General features: G+C 48.4%; 1 protein-coding gene across 5 annotated transcripts; it reads right to left on the reverse strand.

Moving 5' to 3' along the window:
- Positions 1–172: 172 nt before the first annotated feature.
- On the reverse strand, positions 173–21,000 carry LOC134948268 (P2Y purinoceptor 4-like). Of its 5 annotated transcripts, none has more exons than XM_063936158.1 (3): positions 20,905–21,000; positions 16,341–16,641; positions 173–2,578 (listed from the first exon to the last, which is right to left on the reverse strand). In XM_063936158.1, the coding sequence occupies exon 3, from the start codon at positions 2,559–2,561 to the stop codon at positions 1,491–1,493; it is 1,071 nt and encodes a 356-aa protein (XP_063792228.1). In that variant the 5' UTR covers positions 2,562–2,578; positions 16,341–16,641; positions 20,905–21,000; the 3' UTR covers positions 173–1,490. The 5 variants fall into 5 exon arrangements, with proteins under 5 accessions (XP_063792228.1, XP_063792226.1, XP_063792230.1 ...); XM_063936156.1 differs by having other exon boundaries at positions 20,846–21,000; XM_063936160.1 differs by lacking the exon at positions 16,341–16,641.
- Between the last annotated feature and the right edge of the window lie 2,558 nt (positions 21,001–23,558).

Below are 23,558 nucleotides of genomic sequence, written 5' to 3' on the forward strand. Positions count from 1 at the left end.
AATACATCCCACCCTAAGGCTCAATAAATCTCCACCTGTGTGAGGCTAAGAGGAACATGGGGGCCTTTATGAGGTTATACAAAACTCCAAGAATGTTTAAGGTGGCACTTTGGAAAGTAAAATGGCTGTGGCTATAGAGTGGATTTTGGCATCACTAACATAAGCCATAAACTGTTATTAAAATAGGTTTTTATTATTCCCAAATATACAGAATTTTATACACAATATGTTACAAATAATAGTACAATACAGTGGTAATTACAAAAGTGTGCGATTGTAAAGCTTAGGATAAAATGATCATATTGCTTCATATAAAAATGTCCTGTCTCTTCTCAGAAATGTTCCAGGTCAGGGAAGTGAAGCTGCCTCAGCGGGGAAATATGTCCTGTCTCTTCTCAGAAATGTTCCAGGTCAGGGAAGTGAAGCTGCCTCAGCGGGGAAATATGTCCTGTCTCTTCTCAGAAATGTTCCAGGTCAGGGAAGTGAAGCTGCCTCAGCGGGGGAATATGTCCTGTCTCTTCTCAGAAATATTCCAGGTCAGGGAAGTGAAGCTGCCTCAGCGGGGAAATATGTACAGTCTCTTTTTCCTGTTCCTATCTGCAGAGCAATCTCGCATCGCCCTCGACAGTAAGATCCCATAATCATTTTCTAGCAAATCTCTTTTTTCACTGGGGGGCTAATTTATCAGTGAGTGCTAAAACTTGTTTTGAATGATAAAACTCGTTACGTATGATAAATAGCATACCCCTCCCAACTGTCTCGTTTTTTGGGGACTGTCCTGCTGTCCCACCCGCGGCCCGCTGTGTCCCGTGGTCGGGGGGAAGGGGGGGGGCAGTTGGAAGGCTCCTGTTATTGCTGCCCTGCATAGCAAAGCAGCGGTGAACAGACGCTGTGCACATGCGCACAGCGTCTGTTCACTGGAAACAGGAGGAGAGGGGGCATGGAAACAGGGGCGTGGATCACCATCGCGGGTCCTCCAGCAAAGCCATGCCCATTTTCATAGGCCACACCCCCTTTTCGTGGGGTGTGTCCCTCTTAAGAAAATAGGAAAGTTGGGAGGTATGAAATAGTGCTCCAGCCAGTCAGCTCCTAACTGTCAAGTTCAGCTCCTGTCACGTGTGTGAAAAATGACAGTTGGGAGCTGATTGGCTGGAACACCATTTATCATACGCCCCATGCTGCATGCCCTGCTCTTCTTCCTGGTCCTGGTAACCCCGCCCACTTGGCATGACTTCATAATGTCACATGTTCAGGGACTGTGCTGGCACAGGTACATTTTTCTCCCTACTACGATGCTGCAGAATTTTGTAGCGTATAGAACAAAGTATTTACAAAGTAGTCTATAATTAGCTGCCAATTGTGCAAATACATGCCTGACCACTTCCAGTGGACTATTAGGTCTTATTATCCTGGTTGAGCAGAAAGTATTGACTGATACATATAAGGAAATGCTGTTCACTTCCTAAGATGTAACTTATTTCAGTTAGAAATCACTTTTCCCACTCAACTGAGGCCGATATCCCCGTCTCTGTCGTGCTGGCAGTCGGTATTGGTCCACGGTGTTTATCTTCAGAAGCTGACTCAAGTTGGTCACCATAAGCATCGTCCTTTGTGTTTCTCCAACTGCTACCACGGCTGTACAGAAAGCTGCACCAGCCGGTGAATGTGTGCCTAAATCTGTCTGAGGCAAAACAGTATAATATGGGATCCAAACAGCAGTTTGTTCCAGACATCATCCATGTGATATAATAGGCAACCTCAACTCTTTCCAGTAAAGAGCACAAGGCTGGGAAAAATAAGGTGATTGTGACGCCCGCTGTCCTGGTTATATGCACAGGGATATAGCAGATTATAAATATGATTAAGGAGACAAATATGGTCTGTACAGATTTGGACACCATGACTTTGCTGAGAGTGTTCATAGGATTCACCTTGAGGATATAGCGACTCAGGAGACTGTAGCAGAGCAGGGTTATGGAGAAAGGAATGAGGGCACCGGTGAATAGGATGACCCAGTTCCAGACAAAAAATAACACCGCCTGTTCAGTTTGATGAAAACTGAGACACTTTGTAACTCCATGAACTTCAGATGTTTGCAGAACAAAGAAAAAGGGAAAACCTTGTACAAGGAGACATCCCCAGACACCGAGACACAGTTTGGTGATGAAAGGCTTCTTGGTCCAGGAAGATCTTTTAACGTTGCGAGCAACAGTAAAATATCGGTGGATGCTGATTAATGTGAGGAAGTAGATGCTTCCATACATGTGAGTGCTGAGCAGGAACACCTTAAACTGACAGAAGAATGTCCCGAAGGTCCAGTAGTCAGTCAAGGAGTAGATGATGATCAGCGGAGCTGCTGGAGTAATGATGGCATCGGAGATGGCCAAGTTGAACTGGAGGACCACAGTTGAGTTCCATTGTTTTACCCGAAACCAGAAAATCCATAGACTGATGCAATTAAACACGAAGCCAACAAAGAAGATGAAGCTCAGGAAGATGGGAATGAAGGGGTTAATTGTTTGCGGCTGACAGCCGGTGTAGTTCCCCGATGTGTTCAGCATCCCGCAATGTTACTGAGCTGCAAATCAAATAACAGGGTGTTAGAAAAGCTCTTTCCTCCTTTCAGATACACAAATGACAAAAGCCCTTTAATTACAAGCATAATCTTCTAATATTTTCTTCTATCATCCCTCCTTCACCCATTCTTTCATCCCTCCTTCACCCCTTCTGTCATCCCTCCTTCACCCCTTCTGTCATCCCTCCTTCACCCCTTCTGTCAACCCTCCTTCACCCCTTCTGTCATCCCTCCTTCACCCATTCTGTCATCCCTCCTTCATCCCCTTCTTCCATCCCTCCTTCACCCCTTCTGACATTCCTGCTTCAGCCCTTCTGTCATCCCTCCTTCACCCCTTCTGTCATCCCTCCTTCCCCCCTTGTCATCCCTCCTTCACACATTCTGTCATCCCTCCTGCACCCCTTCTGTCATCCCTCCTTCACCCATTCTGTCATCCCTCCTTCACCCATTCTGTCAACCCTCCTTCACCCTCTTCTGTCATTCCTCCTTCACCCCATCTGTCATTCCTCCTTCACCCCTTCTGTCATCCCTCCTTCATCCCTTCTGTCATCCCTCCACCCATTCTGTCATCCCTCCTTCCCCCATTCTGTCATCCCTCCTTCACCCTCTTCTGTCATCCCTCCTTCACCCCTTCTGTCAACCCTCCTTTACCCATTCTGTCAACCCTCCTTCACCCATTCTGTCATCCCTCCTTCACCCCATCTGTCATCCCTCCTTCACCCCTTCTGTCAGCCCTCCTTCACCCATTCTGTCATCCCTCCTACACCCATTCTGTTCTCCCTCCTTCACCCTCTTCTGTCATTCCTCCTTCACCCCATCTGTCATTCCTCCTTCACCCATTCTGTCATCCCTCCTTCACCCATTCTGTCATCCCTCCTTCACCCCTTCCGTCATCCCTCCTTCACCCCTTCTGTCAACCCTCCTTCACCCATTCTGTCATCCCTCCTTCACCCATTCTGTCATCCCTCCTACACCCATTCTGTCAACCCTCCTTCACCCCTTCTGTCAACCCTCCTTCACCCATTCTATCAACCCTCCTTCACCCCTTCTGTCATCCCTCCTTCACCCCCTTCTGTCATTCCTCCTTCACCCCATCTGTCATTCCTCCTTCACCCCATCTGTTATTCCTCCTTCACCCATTCTGTCATCCCTCCTTCACCCATTCTGTCAACCCTCCTTCACCCCTTCTGTCATTCCTCCTTCACCCCATCTGTCATTCCTCCTTCACCCATTCTGTCATCCCTCCTTCATCCATTCTGTCAACCCTCCTTCACCCCTTCTGTCATTCCTTCTTCACCCCTTCTGTCATCCCTCCTTCACCCCATCTGTCATTCCTCCTTCACCCCATCTGTCATCCCTCCTTCACCCCATCTGTCATCCCTCCTTCACCCATTCTGTCATTCCTCCTTCACCCATTCTGTCATCCCTCCTTCACCCATCTGTCATTCCTCCTTCACCCCATCTGTCATTCCTCCTTCACCCCATCTGTCATTCCTCCTTCACCCCATCTGTCATCCCTCCTTCACCCCTTCTGTCATCCCTCCTTCACCCATTCTGTCATTCCTCCTTCACCCCTTCTGTCATCCCTCCTTCACCCCATCTGTCATCCCTCCTTCACCCCATCTGTCATCCCTCCTTCACCCATTCTGTCATCCCTCCTTCACCCCTTCTGTCATCCCTCCTTCACCCATTCTGTCATCCCTCCTTCACCCCTTCTGTCAACCCTCCTTCACCCTCTTCTGTCATTCCTCCTTCCCCCTCTTCTATCATCCCTCCTTCATACCCTTTCATCATCCCTCCTTCATCCCCTTTCATCATCCCTCCTTCATACCCTTCCATCATCCCTCCTTTATACTCTTACATCATCCCTCCTTCATCCCCTTTCATCATCCCTCCTTCATCCCCTTTCATCATCCCTCCTTCATACCCTTCCATCATCCCTCCTTCATCCCCTTTCATCATCCCTCCTTCATACCCTTCCATCATCCCTCCTTCATCCCCTTTCATCATACCTCCTTCATACCCTTCCACTATCCGATAAAGTCCGGTATCTGGTGTTAGATGGGGATGCAGATGAGTGGGTGGCTGCAGTCTAGTGATGTTCTCAGAGGAGTGTAATGCCCAGCGCAGGACAGGTGCACTCATATGTCAGTAATACTACACCCTGCCCCATCATTACCCACCTGTCTGTCACTGCTTCTCTAGCCCGGCGTACACACTGGGGGTTATTCAGATCCCAAAGCATCAGATTGTCAGTGACTATCAGTCTGACGCATTTTGGAGGTGGGGCAGCAACGCCTTCTGTTTCCTTCAAAACTAGACATTTCGCCGCCATTTAGGGGGAGGGAAGGGGCCAGGGTTCTCCGTGGTGGCACTGGCCTCTGCGACAGGCGGCTTGGGCGCCACCGGTGGCTTGGGCATCACCATGACGACCACAAGGCGCCAGATGGCGAGTGAGTGATCTTAATGATACCTAATCCAGTCGCGGTAAAATAAGACTCACTGTTCAGTGCTGGATGTGTTAAGCCCTTTCCGCTACTTCCCTTTTGCCTCCTGTCTCCCTGCACCCGCTATACCGCTTCAAAAAAAATATTTCTGAATATATTATGCTTCAGCGAAAAAACAGGAACTTTCTTTTATATAATACTTCTATAGAAGCTGCATTGTTAACTATGAAAATATTGCAGACTTACTCAATTATCCCTGTACAACACAACTGGCAAATGCAGCCGATACAAGTGTTGAGAACAAAATACCCAATTTTGCATTTAACTAAATGCGTGTTATCGCTTATAAATTCAGAACTAGAAGAGAAAAACAATCACGATTAGTAATAACCAGCTGGTGTCAGGCACAAGTGATATACTGTATGCAGTGTATGTGTGTATCCGAGGCACACAGCACAAGAGAGCTGAATGGTGCCAGGATATAATAATCATATATAATATAGCCGTCAGGAAAGTGATCTGCTGTGACGTTTAGTGTCAATCCGCCCCACAATTATTATTTCAGTTTGTGTGTGAGTGGCAGTTGGTCTGCTAATGATTGGAAGAGCGTGTACAGTGATATAATCCTTTCAGCAGACGCAAATTGGAGGTCTGCTAATAAATTGGACAAGTGTGTACTGTAGCGCGGACTAGATGTAGGATCTGCCAGCAGGTCTGCAGTAGGATTGTATAAACAGTCTGATCTGCTGAGGATTGGACAAGTGTGTGCCCAGTTTAGCTACGCAGAATGTGCTATCTGCTCTCATTACTAGTTACTATTGGGTCTATGTATTAAGGCTGCTTCACATTCGGACTGTATTGGGATAACCATGGTACAGATGGAGCCACGATCATCTTGGCTTCTCTGCTGCACCTAGTCACACCATGGTTTATTAGCATAAGCCTTTCACCTATTGTTCTCAGCTGCAATACAATACAGAGAACAATACAGCAGGGGATCAAGTCATTACAGCAGGGGATTAAGTCCGACTGCCCTGGCTCTTAATCCTATTAAAGGGATAGATGAGCATGGCTCCTTCTGTATTACTTCCTCAGAGTTTCTCAGCACCGAACCACATCCACCTCCAGCCACTGCTGTAATAAAAACGTCCTCACTCATTCTCAGGGGAATACATTTCTTTGACAGCCCCAAAACTTATACCACCTGTTTCTACATATAGGAAATCCTAAAAACATGGTTAGCCAAGGGATTCCTGAAGCTGATAAACTGTGATTTGATGCAAATGGTGAAATGTTACTATTTTCTGTCATACATAGCATCAGAAAAGGACAAATACCCAACTGTGAGCGTTCCCTCAGACCACCCCTTCCATTACCTCACTGGGGGGGACGGTGGAAAATACCTGATGAAGGAGAGAGTCATGTGGAGCTGAGTGCAATTAGCAATAGTAATTAGGTCTCTCACCTGTCGGCCTCGGAGACGCAGGATCTAGACTAATGCCAGAGAATGACCTTACGAGAAAGTTTCAAGAAAGTGTCTGAAACACCCACTGGCTGATTTCCAGTTATTATTGCCCTTGTCACATCCCCTGTTTCTTCCACTCTGTTGTAATCGCCGTCATTACCACAGAGCACTGGCATCTGCAAAACTTCTATGAAACTTCACAATTTATAGACTCCTTAAGGGAAGTGAGAATGGCGATCCTACTACTGCAACGCCTGGCCTTTCTTAAATATGGATTAAGGGGCCTATTTATCACCATCCGCATCCAAGGGTGCAGCTGAGAGGTGATAAAATTGTCTGAATCTGCACTGCGATAATTGATTACATCGCTCGGATGTATCAATTATTGCATGCAGGGACAGAGTCCCCATCGCGACTACCCTTTCCCCCTCCCTCCGCTGCGGATTCCCCCTGGACGGTAAATATACTTACCAGTCCAGGGAGCTGGTCATCGCTGCTCCTGCAGGGGTGCCGGATACTGTGCGCTGCTGTGAGCCCCATTGCTGTAAAGTGAGCTGCCATTTTGCAGCGTCACTTTACTGCACTTGGCACTGGCGTTTCTATAATGGGGGCAGTGTGTGCGGTGCGGGCCAGGGGGGGCCCACACCACACACACTGCACCCATTTTTTTAGTACTCACCCCTCCGGAGTCCCGCGCCGACGTCAGCGGCGCTTATAAAACCCAGTGAAAATGGCACAGCAGCCATTTTCACAGAGTTCTGCACATGCACAGTAGAGAAATCTCTGGGAAAATGGCCGCCACGCCATTTTCCCAGAGATCTGCGCAGGAGCAGTAGACTCTGAGCCCTCTAGTGCTCAGACTCTACAGCGCTCCTGCAGAGAGGTGCGGGCCCATACGGAGGAGGCAGTACATGGGCCCCCTCCTCTCTTAAAGCGCCTGTGGCACTGGGGGTCACAGCGCAGCACATGGAGGACACGGTGCCTGGCAGCCTGCAGCGGAGCACTGATCACCAGCTCCTGGACTGGTAACTTTTTTTTTTTTTTTTTTTACAAGTGATTAGCTTGTGTATCCATCGGACACACAGAGTTGTTCCCACTTCCGGGTCCCTGCACGGCTTTCACTGCCAGGGGGCAGAGAAAGCTGGGCAAAAGGCTGCATATCGCAGTGCTGCCCTGTGATTTCACCAGCCTGAGCTGGCGTTTATCACAGGGCACACTGCGATTTAAAAAAAATTTTTTTTTTAGTAAATTCGTCCAGATCGCATTTCCCATTTTCTCTGACGTCCTAGTGGATGCTGGGACTTCCGTAAGGACCATGGGGAATAGCGGCTCCGCAGGAGACTGGGCACAAAGTAAAAGCTTTAGGACTAGCTGGTGTGCACTGGCTCCTCCCCCTATGACCCTCCTCCAAGCCTCAGTTAAGATTTTGTGCCCGGCCGAGAAGGGTGCAATCTAGGTGGCTCTCCTGAGCTGCTTAGAAGTAAAAGTATACTTAGGTTTTTTATTTTCAGTGAGTCCTGCTGGCAACAGGCTCACTGCAGCGCGGGACTAAGGGGAGAAGAAGCGAACTCACCTGCGTGCAGAGTGGATTGGGCTTCTTGGCTACTGGACATTAGCTCCAGAGGGACGATCACAGGTTCAGCCTGGATGGGTCCCGGAGCCGCGCCGCCGGCCCCCTTACAGAGCCAGAAGAGCGAAGAGGTCCGGAGAAAGCGGCGGCAGAAGACGTTCCTGTCTTCAGATAAGGTAGCGCACAGCACTGCAGCTGTGCGCCATTGCTCTCAGCACACTTCACACTCCGGTCACTGAGGGTGCAGGGCGCTGGGGGGGAGCGCCCTGAGACGCAATAAAACTTGATAAAAACCTTATGTGGCTAAAGAAATGCATCACATATAGCTCCTGGGCTATATGGATGCATTTAACCCCTGCCAGTTTTCCAGAAAAAAGCGGGAGAAAAGGCCGCCGTGAAGGGGGAGGAGCCTATCTCCTCAGCACACAACCGCCATTTTCTTTCACAGCTCCACTGGAAGGACGGCTCCCTGACTCTCCCCTGCCGACTACACTACACAAACAGGGTAAAACAAGAGAGGGGGGCACTATTGGCAGCTAATATATAATACAGCAGCTATAAAGGGAGTAACACTTATATAAGGTTATCCCTGAATATATATAGCGCTCTGGTGTGTGCTGGCAAACTCTCCCTCTGTCTCCCCAAAGGGCTAGTGGGGTCCTATCCTCTGTCAGAGCATTCCCTGTGTGTGTGCTGGGTGTCGGTACGATTGTGTCGACATGTATGAGGAGGAAAATGATGTGGAAGCAGAGCAATTGCCTGTGTTAGTGATGTCACCCCCTAGGGAGTCGACACCTGACTGGATGGTTGTATTTAAAGAATTACGTGACAATGTCAGCACTTTGCAAAAAACTGTTGACGACATGAGACAGCCGGCAAATCAGTTAGTGCCTATTCAGGCGTCTCAGACACCGTCAGGGGCGCTAAAACGCCCGTTACCTCAGATGGTCGACACAGACCCAGACACGGATACTGAATCCAGTGTCGACGGTGAGGAGACGAACGTAATGTCCAGTAGGGCCACACGTTACATGATCACGGCGATGAAGGAGGCATTGAACATTTCTGACACTACAAGTACCACAAAAAAGGGTATTATGTGGGGTGTGAAAAAACTACCAGTAGTTTTTCCTGAATCAGATGAATTAAATGGGGTGTGTGATAAGGCGTGGGTTTCCCCCGATAAAAAACTGCTGATTTCTAACAAATTATTGGCACTATACCCTTTCCCGCCAGAGGTTAGGGCACGTTGGGAAACACCCCCTAGGGTAGATAAGGTGCTCACACGCTTATCAAAACAAGTGGCGTTACCGTCTCCTGATACGGCCGCCCTCAAGGTACCAGCTGATAGAAGGCTGGAAAATATCCTAAAAGGTATATACACACATACTGGTGTTATATTGCGACCAGCAATCGCCTCAGCCTGGATGTGCAGCGCTGGAGTGGCTTGGTCGGATTCCCTGACTGAAAATATTGATACCCTGGATAGGGACAGTATATTATTAACTATAGAGCATTTAAAGGATGCATTACTATATATGCGTGATGCACAGAGGGATATTTGCACCCTGGCATCAAGAGTGAGTGCGATGTCCATTTCTGCCAGAAGGGCGTTATGGACGCGACAGTGGTCAGGTGATGCAGATTCCAAACGACATATGGAAGTATTGCCGTATAAAGGGGAGGAGTTATTTGGGGTCGGTCTATCAGACCTGGTGGCCACGGCAACGGCTGGAAAGTCCACCTTTTTACCCCAGGTCACCTCTCAGCAGAAAAAGACACAGTCTTTTCAAACTCAGTCCTTTCGTTCCCATAAGAACAAGCGGGCAAAAGGCCACTCATTTCTGCCCCGGGGCAGAGGAAGAGGAAAAAGACTGCACCAGGCAGCCTCTTCCCAGGAGCAGAAGCCCTCCCCCGCTTCTGCCAAGTCTTCAGCATGACGCTGGGGCTTTACAAGCGGACTCAGGCACGGTGGGGGCCCGTCTCAAAAATTTCAACGCGCAGTGGGCTCACTCGCAAGTGGACCCCTGGATCCTGCAGGTAGTATCACAGGGGTACAAATTGGAATTCGAGACGTCTCCCCCTCGAAGATTCCTGAAGTCTGCTCTACCAACGTCTCCCTCCGACAGGGAGGCAGTATTGGAAGCTATTCACAAGCTGTATTCCCAGCAGGTGATAATCAAGGTACCCCTCCTACAACAGGGAAAGGGGTATTATTCCACGCTGTTTGTGGTACCGAAGCCGGACGGCTCGGTGAGACCAATTTTAAATCTAAAATCCTTGAACACTTACATAAAAAGGTTCAAGTTCAAGATGGAATCACTCAGAGCAGTGATAGCGAATCTGGAAGAAGGGGACTATATGGTATCTCTGGACATCAAAGATGCTTATCTCCATGTCCCAATCTTCCCTTCTCACCAAGGGTACCTCAGGTTTGTGGTACAAGACTGTCATTATCAGTTTCAGACGCTGCCGTTTGGATTGTCCACGGCACCCCGGGTCTTTACCAAGGTAATGGCCGAAATGATGATTCTTCTTCGAAGAAAAGGCGTCTTAATTATCCCTTACTTGGACGATCTCCTGATAAGGGCAAGGTCCAGGGAACAGTTTGAGTTCGGAGTAGCACTGTCTCAGGTAGTGTTACGTCAGCACGGGTGGATTCTAAATATCCCAAAATCACAGCTGATTCCAACAACACGTCTACTGTTCCTGGGGATGATTCTGGACACAGTCCAGAAAAAGGTGTTTCTCCCGGAGGAGAAGGCCAGGGAGTTATCCGAGCTAGTCAGGAACCTCCTAAAACCAGGCCAGGTGTCAGTGCATCAATGCACGAGAGTCCTGGGAAAAATGGTGGCTTCTTACGAAGCGATTCCATTCGGAAGATTCCATGCAAGAACGTTTCAGTGGGATCTGCTGGACAAATGGTCCGGATCGCATCTTCAGATGCATCAGCGGATTACCCTATCTCCAAGGACAAGGGTGTCTCTCCTGTGGTGGTTACAGAGGGCTCATCTTCTAGAGGGCCGCAGATTCGGCATTCAGGATTGGATGCTGGTGACCACGGATGCCAGCCTGAGAGGCTGGGGAGCAGTCACACAGGGAAGAAATTTCCAGGGCTTGTGGTCAAGCATGGAAACGTCTCTTCACATAAATATCCTGGAACTAAGGGCCATTTACAATGCCCTAAGTCAAGCAAGGCCTCTGCTTCAGGGTCAGTCGGTATTGATCCAATCGGACAACATCACGGCAGTCGCCCACGTCAATAGACAGGGCGGCACAAGAAGCAGGAGGGCAATGGCAGAAGCTGCAAGGATTCTCCGCTGGGCGGAAAATCATGTGGTAGCACTGTCAGCAGTGTTCATTCCGGGAGTGGACAACTGGGAAGCAGACTTCCTCAGCAGACACGACCTCCACCCGGGGGAGTGGGGACTTCACCCAGAAGTCTTCCAACTGATTGTAAACCGTTGGGAAAAACCAAAGGTGGACATGATGGCGTCCCGTCTCAACAAAAAACTGGACAGATATTGCGCAAGGTCAAGGGACCCTCAGGCAATAGCGGTGGATGCTCTGGTAACACCGTGGGTGTACCAGTCGGTGTATGTGTTCCCTCCTCTGCCTCTCATACCAAAAGTACTGAGAATCATTAGAAAGAGAGGAGTAAGAACTATACTCGTGGCTCCGGATTGGCCAAGAAGAACTTGGTACCCGGAACTGCAAGAGATGCTCACGGAGGATCCGTGGCCTCTACCTCTAAGAAAGGACCTGCTCCAGCAGGGACCTTGTCTGTTCCAAGACTTACCGCGGCTGCGTTTGACGGCATGGCGGTTGAACGCCGGATCCTGATGGAAAAAGGCATTCCAGATGAAGTCATCCCTACCCTGATCAAAGCCAGGAAGGATGTAACCGCGAAACATTATCACCACATTTGGCGAAAATATGTTGCGTGGTGTGAGGCCAAGAAGGCCCCCACAGAGGAATTTCAACTGGGTCGTTTCTTACATTTCCTGCAAGCAGGACTGTCTATGGGCCTAAAATTAGGATCCATTAAGGTTCAAATTTCGGCCCTGTCGATCTTCTTCCAGAAAGAACTGGCTTCAGTGCCTGAAGTTCAGACGTTTGTCAAGGGGGTACTGCATATACAGCCTCCTTTTGTGCCACCAGTGGCACCTTGGGATCTCAATGTAGTTTTAGGGTTCCTAAAATCACATTGGTTTGAACCACTCACCACTGTGGACTTGAAATATCTCACATGGAAAGTGGTAATGCTGTTAGCCCTGGCTTCAGCCAGGCGTGTCTCAGAATTGGCGGCTTTATCATATAAAAGCCCTTACCTAATTTTTCATTCAGACAGGGCAGAATTGAGGACTCGTCCTCAATTTCTCCCTAAGGTGGTTTCAGCGTTTCACATGAACCAACCTATTGTGGTACCTGCGGCTACTAGGGACTTGGAGGACTCCAAGTTACTGGACGTAGTCAGGGCCCTGAAAATATATGTTTCCAGGACGGCTGGAGTCAGAAAATCTGACTCGCTGTTTATCCTGTATGCACCCAACAAGCTGGGTGCTCCTGCTTCTAAGCAGACGATTGCTCGTTGGATTTGTAGTACAATTCAGCTTGCACATTCTGTGGCAGGACTGCCACAGCCAAAATCTGTTAAAGCCCATTCCACAAGGAAAGTGGGCTCATCTTGGGCGGCTGCCCGAGGGGTCTCGGCTTTACAACTTTGCCGAGCAGCTACTTGGTCAGGGGCAAACACGTTTGCAAAATTTTACAAATTCGATACCCTGGCTGAGGAGGACCTGGAGTTCTCTCATTCGGTGCTGCAGAGTCATCCGCACTCTCCCGCCCGTTTGGGAGCTTTGGTATAATCCCCATGGTCCTTACGGAAGTCCCAGCATCCACTAGGACGTCAGAGAAAATAAGAATTTACTTACCGATAATTCTATTTCTCGTAGTCCGTAGTGGATGCTGGGCGCCCATCCCAAGTGCGGATTGTCTGCAATACTTGTATATAGTTATTGTTACAAAAAATCGGGTTGTTTATTGTTGTGAGCCATCTTTTTAGAGGCTCCTAAGTTTTATCATACTGTTAACTGGGTTCAGATCACAGGTTGTACGGTGTGATTGGTGTGGCTGGTATGAGTCTTACCCGGGATTCAAAATCCTTCCTTATTGTGTACGCTCGTCCGGGCACAGTATCCTAACTGAGGCTTGGAGGAGGGTCATAGGGGGAGGAGCCAGTGCACACCAGCTAGTCCTAAAGCTTTTACTTTGTGCCCAGTCTCCTGCGGAGCCGCTATTCCCCATGGTCCTTACGGAAGTCCCAGCATCCACTACGGACTACGAGAAATAGAATTATCGGTAAGTAAATTCTTATTATAAGTATGGGGAATGCGATGTGGCTTACTTAAAAAACAAGTGAATTAAAGGGTTTGGAGAAGTTTTTAATTAAAACAGCTCCTAATGCCCTTTAATACATGTAAGCAGTGCTTAAAGTGGTCCTAGAGAGGTGGTGGAACTCACATCCAACCACCAAGATGATCGTAAAACAAATGGATTGCAAAAAAAGGGGGGGGGTGGCCTCAAAAAAGGGGGCGTGGTAACACAAGAGCATCACCAATTCAAATTATGCTTCACAGTAGCACAATCTTATTCACATTACACCACATAATAGTGTCCCTTATTCATGTTATGACACACAATAGTGCCCCTTATACACAAAGCCCACAGCAGTAGCACCCCTTATACAATGCCCACAGCAGTAGTGCCCCTTATACAATGCCCACAGCAGTAATGCCCCTTATACAATGCCCACAGCAGTAGCACCACTTATACAATGCCCACAGCAGTAGTGCCCCTTATACAATGCCCACAGCAGTAGTGCCCCTTATACAATGCCCACAGCAGTAGTGCCCCTTAGGCAATACCCACTGTAGTGGCAGTGCCCACAGTAGTAGTGCCCCTTATGTACAGTCCATAGTATTGGTGCCCCTTATTCTGTGCCCCCCAGTAGTAGTGCCCCTTATGTCCCCAGGAGTGATGCCCCTTAATAAGTGCCCCCTATGCAATGTTCTCATTAGTATTGCCCCCAGTAGTAATGCCCGCGTAGTTATGCCCCCTGTAGTTATGTCCCCAGTAGATATGCCCCCTGTAGTTAAGCCTGCTGTAGATATGCCTCCAGTTGGTGTGCCCCCAGTTGGTGTGCCTCCAGTAGTAATGCCCCCATAGTTATGTCCCCAGTAGATATGCCCCCTGTAGTTATTCCCCCAGTTTGTGTGCCCCCAGTAGTAATGCCCCCATAGTTATGTCCCAAGTAGATGTGCCCCCTGTAGTTATGCCAGCTGTAGATATGCCCCCAGTAGGTTTGCCACCAGTAGTTATGCCCCAAGTTGGTGTGTACCCCATTAGTTATGCCCCTAGTTGGTGTGCCCCCAGTAGTAATGTCCTCATAGTTATGTCCCCAGTAGCTGTGCCCCCTGTAGTTATGCCCGCTGTAGATATGCCCCCAGTAGGTTTGCCCCCAGTAGATATGCCCCCAGTTGGTGTGTCCCAAGTAGTTATGCCCCCAGTTGGTGTGTCCCCAGTAGGTATGCCCCCAGTTTGTTTGCCATCCAGTAGATATGCCCCAGTTCCCCCCTCTAGTAGCGCTGCTTACACACACAAAAGATTTAAAAAAAAACCACAATACTCACCTGCCCTGCTCCTGTTTCCGCAGCCTCTGTCTGGCGCCCGCTCCTCGCAGCTATGGAAGAGACGTTATGACGTCTCTCCTATAGCGCACAGTCACACACTGCCTGAGTCGGGAAAGAGCCGGTGCCCGCTGCTAACACAGTCTCAGCGGGCGCCCGGCTTTCCCTAGGTTAGGTGAGCCGGAGGAGGCGGAACTGCGTTCTGCCTCCAGATGGAAAAGGCGGAACGCAATTCCACCCCGTTCCAGCTCACTTTAACCTCAGCATGTAAGTGATACTAAAATAATGTGAAAAGGATGTGAAAAACAATAATGTTAATAAATAGACCTCTAAGCCTTATATGATGTCATGTAATGCAACATGCTCCCAGGGCAGTGTTTGACGTTGGGCACGTACCAAGGCATATTAAATGAATATTCCCCAAACTGGTAACTGTATACCCCATATACACATGCCCCTGTACCAAACACTTCTAGGTGTAAAAGAATGAATAAAAGATAAAACTAATATAAATCCATCCCAAACTCTCCTGTTCCACAGATGTGCCTGGTTTCACTCAAAAATAAAATCAAATACTAAGTTAAAGGGAGATGTATCAAGTATTGGAGAGAGATAAAGTACCAGCCAATCAGCTTCTATCAGTTTACAGGCTGTGTTTTAAAAATGACAGCTATGAGATGATTAGTTGCTACTTTATCTCTCTCCAAGGTTTGATACATTTCACCGATAGTGAGTAGTACAATTATTATTTCTCAATATAGTGGATTCTATAGGGGCAATTCAATCAATGGTGAGTGTGGTTTGCCTTTAAAAACACATTTTCTGTTTTTCACCCAGTGCAATTCAGTTCACATCATTTTACACATTTGCGCATAAGGGCCCTCATTCCGAGTTGTTCGCTCGCTAGCAGATTTTAGCAGCATTGCACACGCTAGGCTGCCGCCCTCTGGAAGTGAATCTTAGCTTAGCAGAATTGCGAACGAAAGATTAGCAGAATTGCGAATAGAAAATAGAAAATTCTTTGCAGTTTCTGAGTAGCTCGAGACTTACTCCTACACTGCGATCAGTTCAGTCAGTTTCGTTCCTGGTTTGACGTCACAAACACGCCCTGCGTTCGGCCAGCCACTCCCCCGTTTCTCCAGACACTCCTGCGTTTTATCCTGGCACGCCTACGTTTTTCCGCACACTCCCAGAAAACGGTCAGTTTCCGCCCAGAAACACCCACTTCCTGTCAATCACACTCCGATCACTTCAACGATGAAAATTCTTCGTTCGGACGTGAGTAAATCTACTAAGTTTTGTGCTAAAATACTTAGTGCATGCACACTGCGTACCATGCACATGCGCATTATTGCCTTAATCGCTCCGTTGCGAAAATCGTCAACGAGCGAACAACTCGGAATGACCCCCAAAATTCACTGGACACACAAACAAGATTTTGCAAAAAGTCCATATCAATTATTAAAGCAAGTTTCGTACATTTCCTAAAAACATATACAGCATCAAGCTGAATGTGAAGACACCCCAAGAACTCATATTATAATTTAACCCCCGTTTTAATTTAAGATGTGAGGGCTCAGAGATCCGAACCCACCTGAACTTTGCTGATCCGAAGAAATTTGAGCGTCAGCACGGTGGTTTATCATCTTGCTCGGATTCCGAAACAAAGCAAAAGGTGATATCCAGGTGTCGGATTCTCGTGGGTTTTGGATTCTATATAAGGACCCGACAGCGGTGGCTCGGAGCCATTTCTCACTGCCATGCTGCTGTGCTGGCTGCTGGGCTGTGCTGTCTCCACTGTACTGTATACACCCATACACTCCAGTCAGTGGCTGCTGCTGTGTTGTGCTGTGTCCACTCCAAATATAAGCAGCGTGACGCCGTAGTGTCATTTGCTAAAAAGTTTAAATTTAAGTTAATAAGGTAAAAGGGTGAAAAAAAAATGTGTACAAATTGTTATGTGTGCTGTACACCACTGCGTTTGTTCGCATACATATAAGCGCTGTGATACCCCGCAGTGTGAGCTGTCATTTGCTAAAAAATAAGAATTTACTTACCGATAATTCTATTTCTCGGAGTCCGTAGTGGATGCTGGGGTTCCTGAAAGGACCATGGGGAATAGCGGCTCCGCAGGAGACAGGGCACAAAAAGTAAAGCTTTAGGATCAGGTGGTGTGCACTGGCTCCTCCCCCTATGACCCTCCTCCAAGCCTCAGTTAGGATACTGTGCCCGGACGAGCGTACACAATAAGGAAGGATTTTGAATCCCGGGTAAGACTCATACCAGCCACACCAATCACACTGTACAACCTGTGATCTGAACCCAGTTAACAGTATGATAACAGCGGAGCCTCTGAAAAGATGGCTCACAACAATAATAACCCGATTTTTGTAACTATGTACAAGTAATGCAGATAATCCGCACTTGGGATGGGCGCCCAGCATCCACTACGGACTCCGAGAAATAGAATTATCGGTAAGTAAATTCTTATTTTCTCTATCGTCCTAGTGGATGCTGGGGTTCCTGAAAGGACCATGGGGATTATACCAAAGCTCCCAAACGGGCGGGAGAGTGCGGATGACTCTGCAGCACCGAATGAGAGAACTCCAGGTCCTCCTTAGCCAGGGTATCAAATTTGTAGGATTTTACAAACGTGTTTGCCCCTGACTAAATAGCCGCTCGGCAAAGTTGTAAAGCCGAGACCCCTCGGGCAGCCGCCCAAGATGAGCCCACCTTCCTTGTGGAATGGGCATTTACATATTTTGGCTGTGGCAGGCCTGCCACAGAATGTGCAAGCTGAATTGTATTACACATCCAACTAGCAATAGTCTGCTTAGAAGCAAGAGCACCCAGTTTGTTGGGTGCATACAGGATAACAGCAAGTCAGTTTTCCTGACTCCAGCCGTCCTGGAACCTATACTTTCAGGGCCCTGACAACATCCAGCAACTTGGAGTCCTCCAAGTCCCTAGTAGGCGCAAGGCACCACAATAAGCTGGTTCAGGTGAAACACTGACACCACCTTAGGGAGAGAACTGGGGACGAGTCCGCAGTTCTGCCCTGTCCGAATGGACAAACAGATATGGGCTTTTTTGAGAGAAAAAAAACCCACCAATTTGACACTCGCCTGGCCCAGGCCAGGGCCAAGAGCATGGTCACTTTTCATGTGAGATGCTTCAAATCCACAGATTTGACTGGTTTTAAACCAATGTGATTTGAGGAATCCCAGAACTACGTTGAGATCCCACAGTGCCACTGGAGGCACAAAAGGGGGTTGTATATGCAATACTCCCTTGACAAACTTCTGGACTTCAGGAACTGAAGCCAATTCTTTCTGGAAGAAAATCGACAGGGCCGAAATTTGAACCTTAATGGGCCCCAATTTGAGGCCCATAGACACTCCTGTTTGCAGGAAATGCAGGAATCGACCGAGTTGAAATTTCTTCGTGGGGCCTTTCTGGCCTCACACCACGCAACATATTTTCGCCACATGTGGTGATAATGTTGTGCGGTCACCTCCTTCCTGGCTTTGACCAGGGTAGGAATGACCTCTTCCGGAATGCCTTTTTCCCCTAGGATCCGGCGTTCCACCGCCATGCCGTCAAACGCAGCTGCGGTAAGTCTTGGAACAGACATGGTACTTGCTGAAGCAAGTCCCTTCTTAGCGGCAGAGGCCATAAGTCCTCTGTGAGCATCTCTTGAAGTTCCGGGTACCAAGTCCTTCTTGGCCAATCCGGAGCCATGAGTATAGTTCTTACTCCTCTACGTCTTATAATTCTCAGTACCTTAGGTATGAGAAGCAGAGGAGGGAACACATACACCGACTGGTACACCCACGGTGTTACCAGAACGTCCACAGCTATTGCCTGAGGGTCTATTGACCTGGCGCAATACCTGTCCCGTTTTTTGTTCAGACGGGACGCCATCATGTCCACCTTTGGTATTTCCCAACGGTTCACAATCATGTGGAAAAACTTCCCGATGAAGTTTCCACTCTCCCGGGTGGAGGTCGTGCCTGCTGAGGAAGTCTGCTTCCCAGTTTCCACTCCCGGAATGAAACACTGCTGACAGTGCTATCACATGATTTTCCGCCCAGCGAAAAGTCCTTGCAGTTTTTGCCATTGCCCTCCTGCTTCTTGTGCCGCCCTGTCTGTTTACGTGGGCGACTGCCGTGATGTTTTTCCCACTGGATCAATACCGGCTGACCTTGAAGCAGAGGTCTTGCTAAGCTTAGAGCATTATAAATTTACCCTTAGCTCCAGTATATTTATGTGGAGAAAAGTCTCCAGACTTGATCACACTCCCTGGAAATTTTTTCCTTGTGTGACTGCTCCCCAGCCTCTCGGGCTGGCCTCCGTGGTCACCAGCATCCAATCCTGAATGCCGAATCTGCGGCCCTCTAGAAGATGAGCACTCTGTAACCACCACAGGAGAGACACCCTTGTCCTTGGATATAGGGTTATCCGCTGATGCATCTGAAGATGCGATCCGGACCATTTGTCCAGCAGATCCCACTGAAAAGTTCTTGCGTGAAATCTGCCGAATGGAATTGCTTCGTAGGAAGCCACCATTTTTACCAGGACCCTTGTGCAATGATGCACTGACACTTTTCCTGGTTTTAGGAGGTTCTTGACTAGCTCGGATAACTCCCTGGCTTTCTCTTCCGGGAGAAACACCTTTTTCTGGACTGTGTCCAGAATCATCCCTAGGCACAGCAGACGTGTCGTCAGGATCAGCTGCGATTTTGGAATATTTAGAATCCCTCCGTGCTGTTGTAGCAGTATCCGAGATAGTGCTACTCCGACCTCCAACTGTTCCCTGGACTTTGCCCTTATCAGGAGATCGTCCAAGTAAGGGGTAATTAAGACGCCTTTTCTTCGAAGAAGAATCATCATTTCGGCCATTACCTTGGTAAAGACCCGGGGTGCCGTGGACAATCCAAACGGCAGCGTCTGAAACTGACAGTGACAGTTCTATACCACGAACCTGAGGTACCCTTAGTGAGAAGGGCAAATTTGGGACATGGAGGTAAGCATCCCTGATGTCCCGGGACACTATATAGTCCCCTTCTTCCTGGTTCGTTATCACTGCTCTGAGTGACTCCATCTTGATTTGAACCTTTGTAAGTGTTCAAATTTTTTTAGATTTAGAATAGGTCTCACCTAGCCTTCTGGCTTCAGTACCACAGTATAGTGTGGAATAATACCCCTTTCCTTGTTGTAGGAGGGGTAATTTGATTATCACCTGCTGGGAATACAGCTTGTGAATTTTTTCCCATACTGCCTCCTTGTCGGAGGGATACCTTGGTAAAGCAGACTTCAGGAGCCTGCGAGGGGGAAACGTTTCGACATTCCAATCTGTACCCCTGGGATACTACTTGTAGGATCCAGGGGTCCTGTACGGTCCCAGCGTCATGCTGAGAGCTTGGCAGAAGCGGTGGAAGGCTTCTGTTCCTGGGAATGGGCTGCCTGCTGCAGTCTTCTTCCCTTTCCTCTATCCCTGGGCAAATATGACTCTTATAGGGACGAAAGGACTGAGGCTGAAAAGACGGTGTCTTTTTCTGCAGAGATGTGACTTAGGGTAAAAACGGTGGATTTTCCAGCAGTTGCCGTGGCCACCAGGTCCGATGGACCGACCCCAAATAACTCCTCTTCCTTTATACGGCAATACACCTTTGTGCCGTTTGGAATCTGCATCACCTGACCACTGTCGTGTCCATAAACATCTTCTGGCAGATATGGACATCGCACTTACTCTTGATGCCAGAGTGCAAATATCTAGAGATGAGCAGTTTGTTTATAGGTCGGTGCGCTTATCCAACGTTCAGAAGATCCCTTTCCTAAGGAGGGATTCACCGAATTGTCTATAAGCTGCGACTCAATTAGTCGTATCTGGGTCCGTATCTTCAGCCTTCCTGCAAGGATTCTATACCAAAAAACACCTCCCAAACCTCTTTGGTGGCAGCTCAGTTCTTCAATGTATGACCTAGGTCAGTTCAGTCATGCGATTCTGTGGAGGTAGGGAAGAAGAACAAGCGCCATATGGTGTAGTAATTTTAGGACACAAATAGGACCGAAAGCTGGATAAAATTTGGTAAGTACCGGATAACGTCTTGGAATTAGGCCTGTCAAACTCAGTCTTTCACATCGGCTGTCCCCACCTTTGCTTCAGTTTGTGGAACTACAGGTCACAGCTAGCTCCTGCATAGTTGTCTCCCAGTGCCTTTGCTCCTGCACTCAGCAACTGACTTCACAGGTGTCTGGATTCTGTAATTACAGCTCGTTACCTGGAAACTACTATTCAGCTTGTCAGGCTGACGAGCTGTAATTACAGAATCCAGACACCTGTGAAGTCAGTTGCTGAGTGCAGGAGCAAAGGCACTGGGAGACAACTATGCAGGAGCTAGCTGTGACCTGTAGTTCCACAAACTGAAGCAAAGGTGGGGACAGCCGATGTGAAAGACTGAGTTTGACAGGCCTAATTCCAAGACGTTATCCGGTACTTACCAAATTTTATCCATCTAGAGATGAGCGCCTGAAATTTTTCGGGTTTTGTGTTTTGGTTTTGGGTTCGGTTCCGCGGCCGTGTTTTGGGTTCGAACGCGTTTTGGCAAAACCTCACCGAATTTTTTTTGTCGGATTCGGGTGTGTTTTGGATTCGGGTGTTTTTTTCCAAAAACACTAAAAAACAGCTTAAATCATAGAATTTGGGGGTCATTTTGATCCCAAAGTATTATTAACCTCAAAAACCATAATTTACACTCATTTTCAGTCTATTCTGAATACCTCACACCTCACAATATTATTTTTAGTCCTAAAATTTGCACCGAGGTCGCTGTGTGAGTAAGATAAGCGACCCTAGTGGCCGACACAAACACCGGGCCCATCTAGGAGTGGCACTGCAGTGTCACGCAGGATGTCCCTTCCAAAAAACCCTCCCCAAACAGCACATGACGCAAAGAAAAAAAGAGGCGCAATGAGGTAGCTGTGTGAGTAAGATTAGCGACCCTAGTGGCCGACACAAACACCGGGCCCATCTAGGAGTGGCACTGCAGTGTCACGCAGGATGGCCCTTCCAAAAAACCCTCCCCAAACAGCACATGACGCAAAGAAAAAAAGAGGCGCAATGAGGTAGCTGTGTGAGTAAGATTAGCGACCCTAGTGGCCGACACAAACACCGGGCCCATCTAGGAGTGGCACTGCAGTGTCACGCAGGATGGCCCTTCCAAAAAACCCTCCCCAAACAGCACATGACGCAAAGAAAAAAAGAGGCGCAATGAGGTAGCTGACTGTGTGAGTAAGATTAGCGACCCTAGTGGCCGACACAAACACCGGGCCCATCTAGGAGTGGCACTGCAGTGTCACGCAGGATGTCCCTTCCAAAAAACCCTCCCCAAACAGCACATGACGCAAAGAAAAAAAGAGGCGCAATGAGGTAGCTGTGTGAGTAAGATTAGCGACCCTAGTGGCCGACACAAACACCGGGCCCATCTAGGAGTGGCACTGCAGTGTCACGCAGGATGGCCCTTCCAAAAAACCCTCCCCAAACAGCACATGACTCAAAGAAAAAAAGAGGCGCAATGAGGTAGCTGTGTGAGTAAGATTAGCGACCCTAGTGGCCGACACAAACACCGGGCACATCTAGGAGTGGCACTGCAGTGTCACGCAGGATGTCCCTTCCAAAAAACCCTCCCCAAACAGCACATGACGCAAAGAAAAAAAGAGGCGCAATGAGGTAGCTGACTGTGTGAGTAAGATTAGCGACCCTAGTGGCCGACACAAACACCGGGCCCATCTAGGAGTGGCACTGCAGTGTCACGCAGGATGTCCCTTCCAAAAAACCCTCCCCAAACAGCACATGACGCAAAGAAAAAAAGAGGCGCAATGAGGTAGCTGACTGTGTGAGTAAGATTAGCGACCCTAGTGGCCGACACAAACACCGGGCCCATCTAGGAGTGGCACTGCAGTGTCACGCAGGATGTCCCTTCCAAAAAACCCTCCCCAAACAGCACATGACGCAAAGAAAAAAAGAGGCGCAATGAGGTAGCTGACTGTGTGAGTAAGATTAGCGACCCTAGTGGCCGACACAAACACCGGGCCCATCTAGGAGTGGCACTGCAGTGTCACGCAGGATGTCCCTTCCAAAAAACCCTCCCCAATCAGCACATGATGCAAAGAAAAAGAAAAGAAAAAAGAGGTGCAAGATGGAATTGTCCTTGGGCCCTCCCACCCACCCTTATGTTGTATAAACAAAACAGGACATGCACACTTTAACCAACCCATCATTTCAGTGACAGGGTCTGCCACACGACTGTGACTGATATGACGGGTTGGTTTGGACCCCCCCCAAAAAAGAAGCAATTAATCTCTCCTTGCACAAACTGGCTCTACAGAGGCAAGATGTCCACCTCATCTTCACCCTCCGATATATCACCGTGTACATCCCCCTCCTCACAGATTATCAATTCGTCCCCACTGGAATCCACCATCTCAGCTCCCTGTGTACTTTGTGGAGGCAATTGCTGCTGGTCAATGTCTCCGCGGAGGAATTGATTATAATTCATTTTAATGAACATCATCTTCTCCACATTTTCTGGATGTAACCTCGTACGCCGATTGCTGACAATTCTCCATATTCTCCATATTTTAATAGGCACAACTAAAAGGCACCTCAGGTAAACAATGGAGATGGATGGATTGGATACTAGTATACAATTATGGACGGGCTGCCGAGTGCCGACACAGAGGTAGCCACAGCCGTGAACTACCGCACTGTACTGTGTCTGCTGCTAATATATAGACTGGTTGATAAAGA

Source organism: Pseudophryne corroboree, chromosome 8, assembly GCF_028390025.1.
Source record: "Pseudophryne corroboree isolate aPseCor3 chromosome 8, aPseCor3.hap2, whole genome shotgun sequence".
Taxonomy (NCBI): Eukaryota; Metazoa; Chordata; class Amphibia; order Anura; family Myobatrachidae; genus Pseudophryne; species Pseudophryne corroboree.

What these genes read in the sequence shown, in the direction of transcription:
- LOC134948268 (XM_063936160.1), bottom strand. Translation starts at nt 2,561, where the DNA reads ATGCTGAACACATCGGGGAACTACACCGGCTGTCAGCCGCAAACAATT.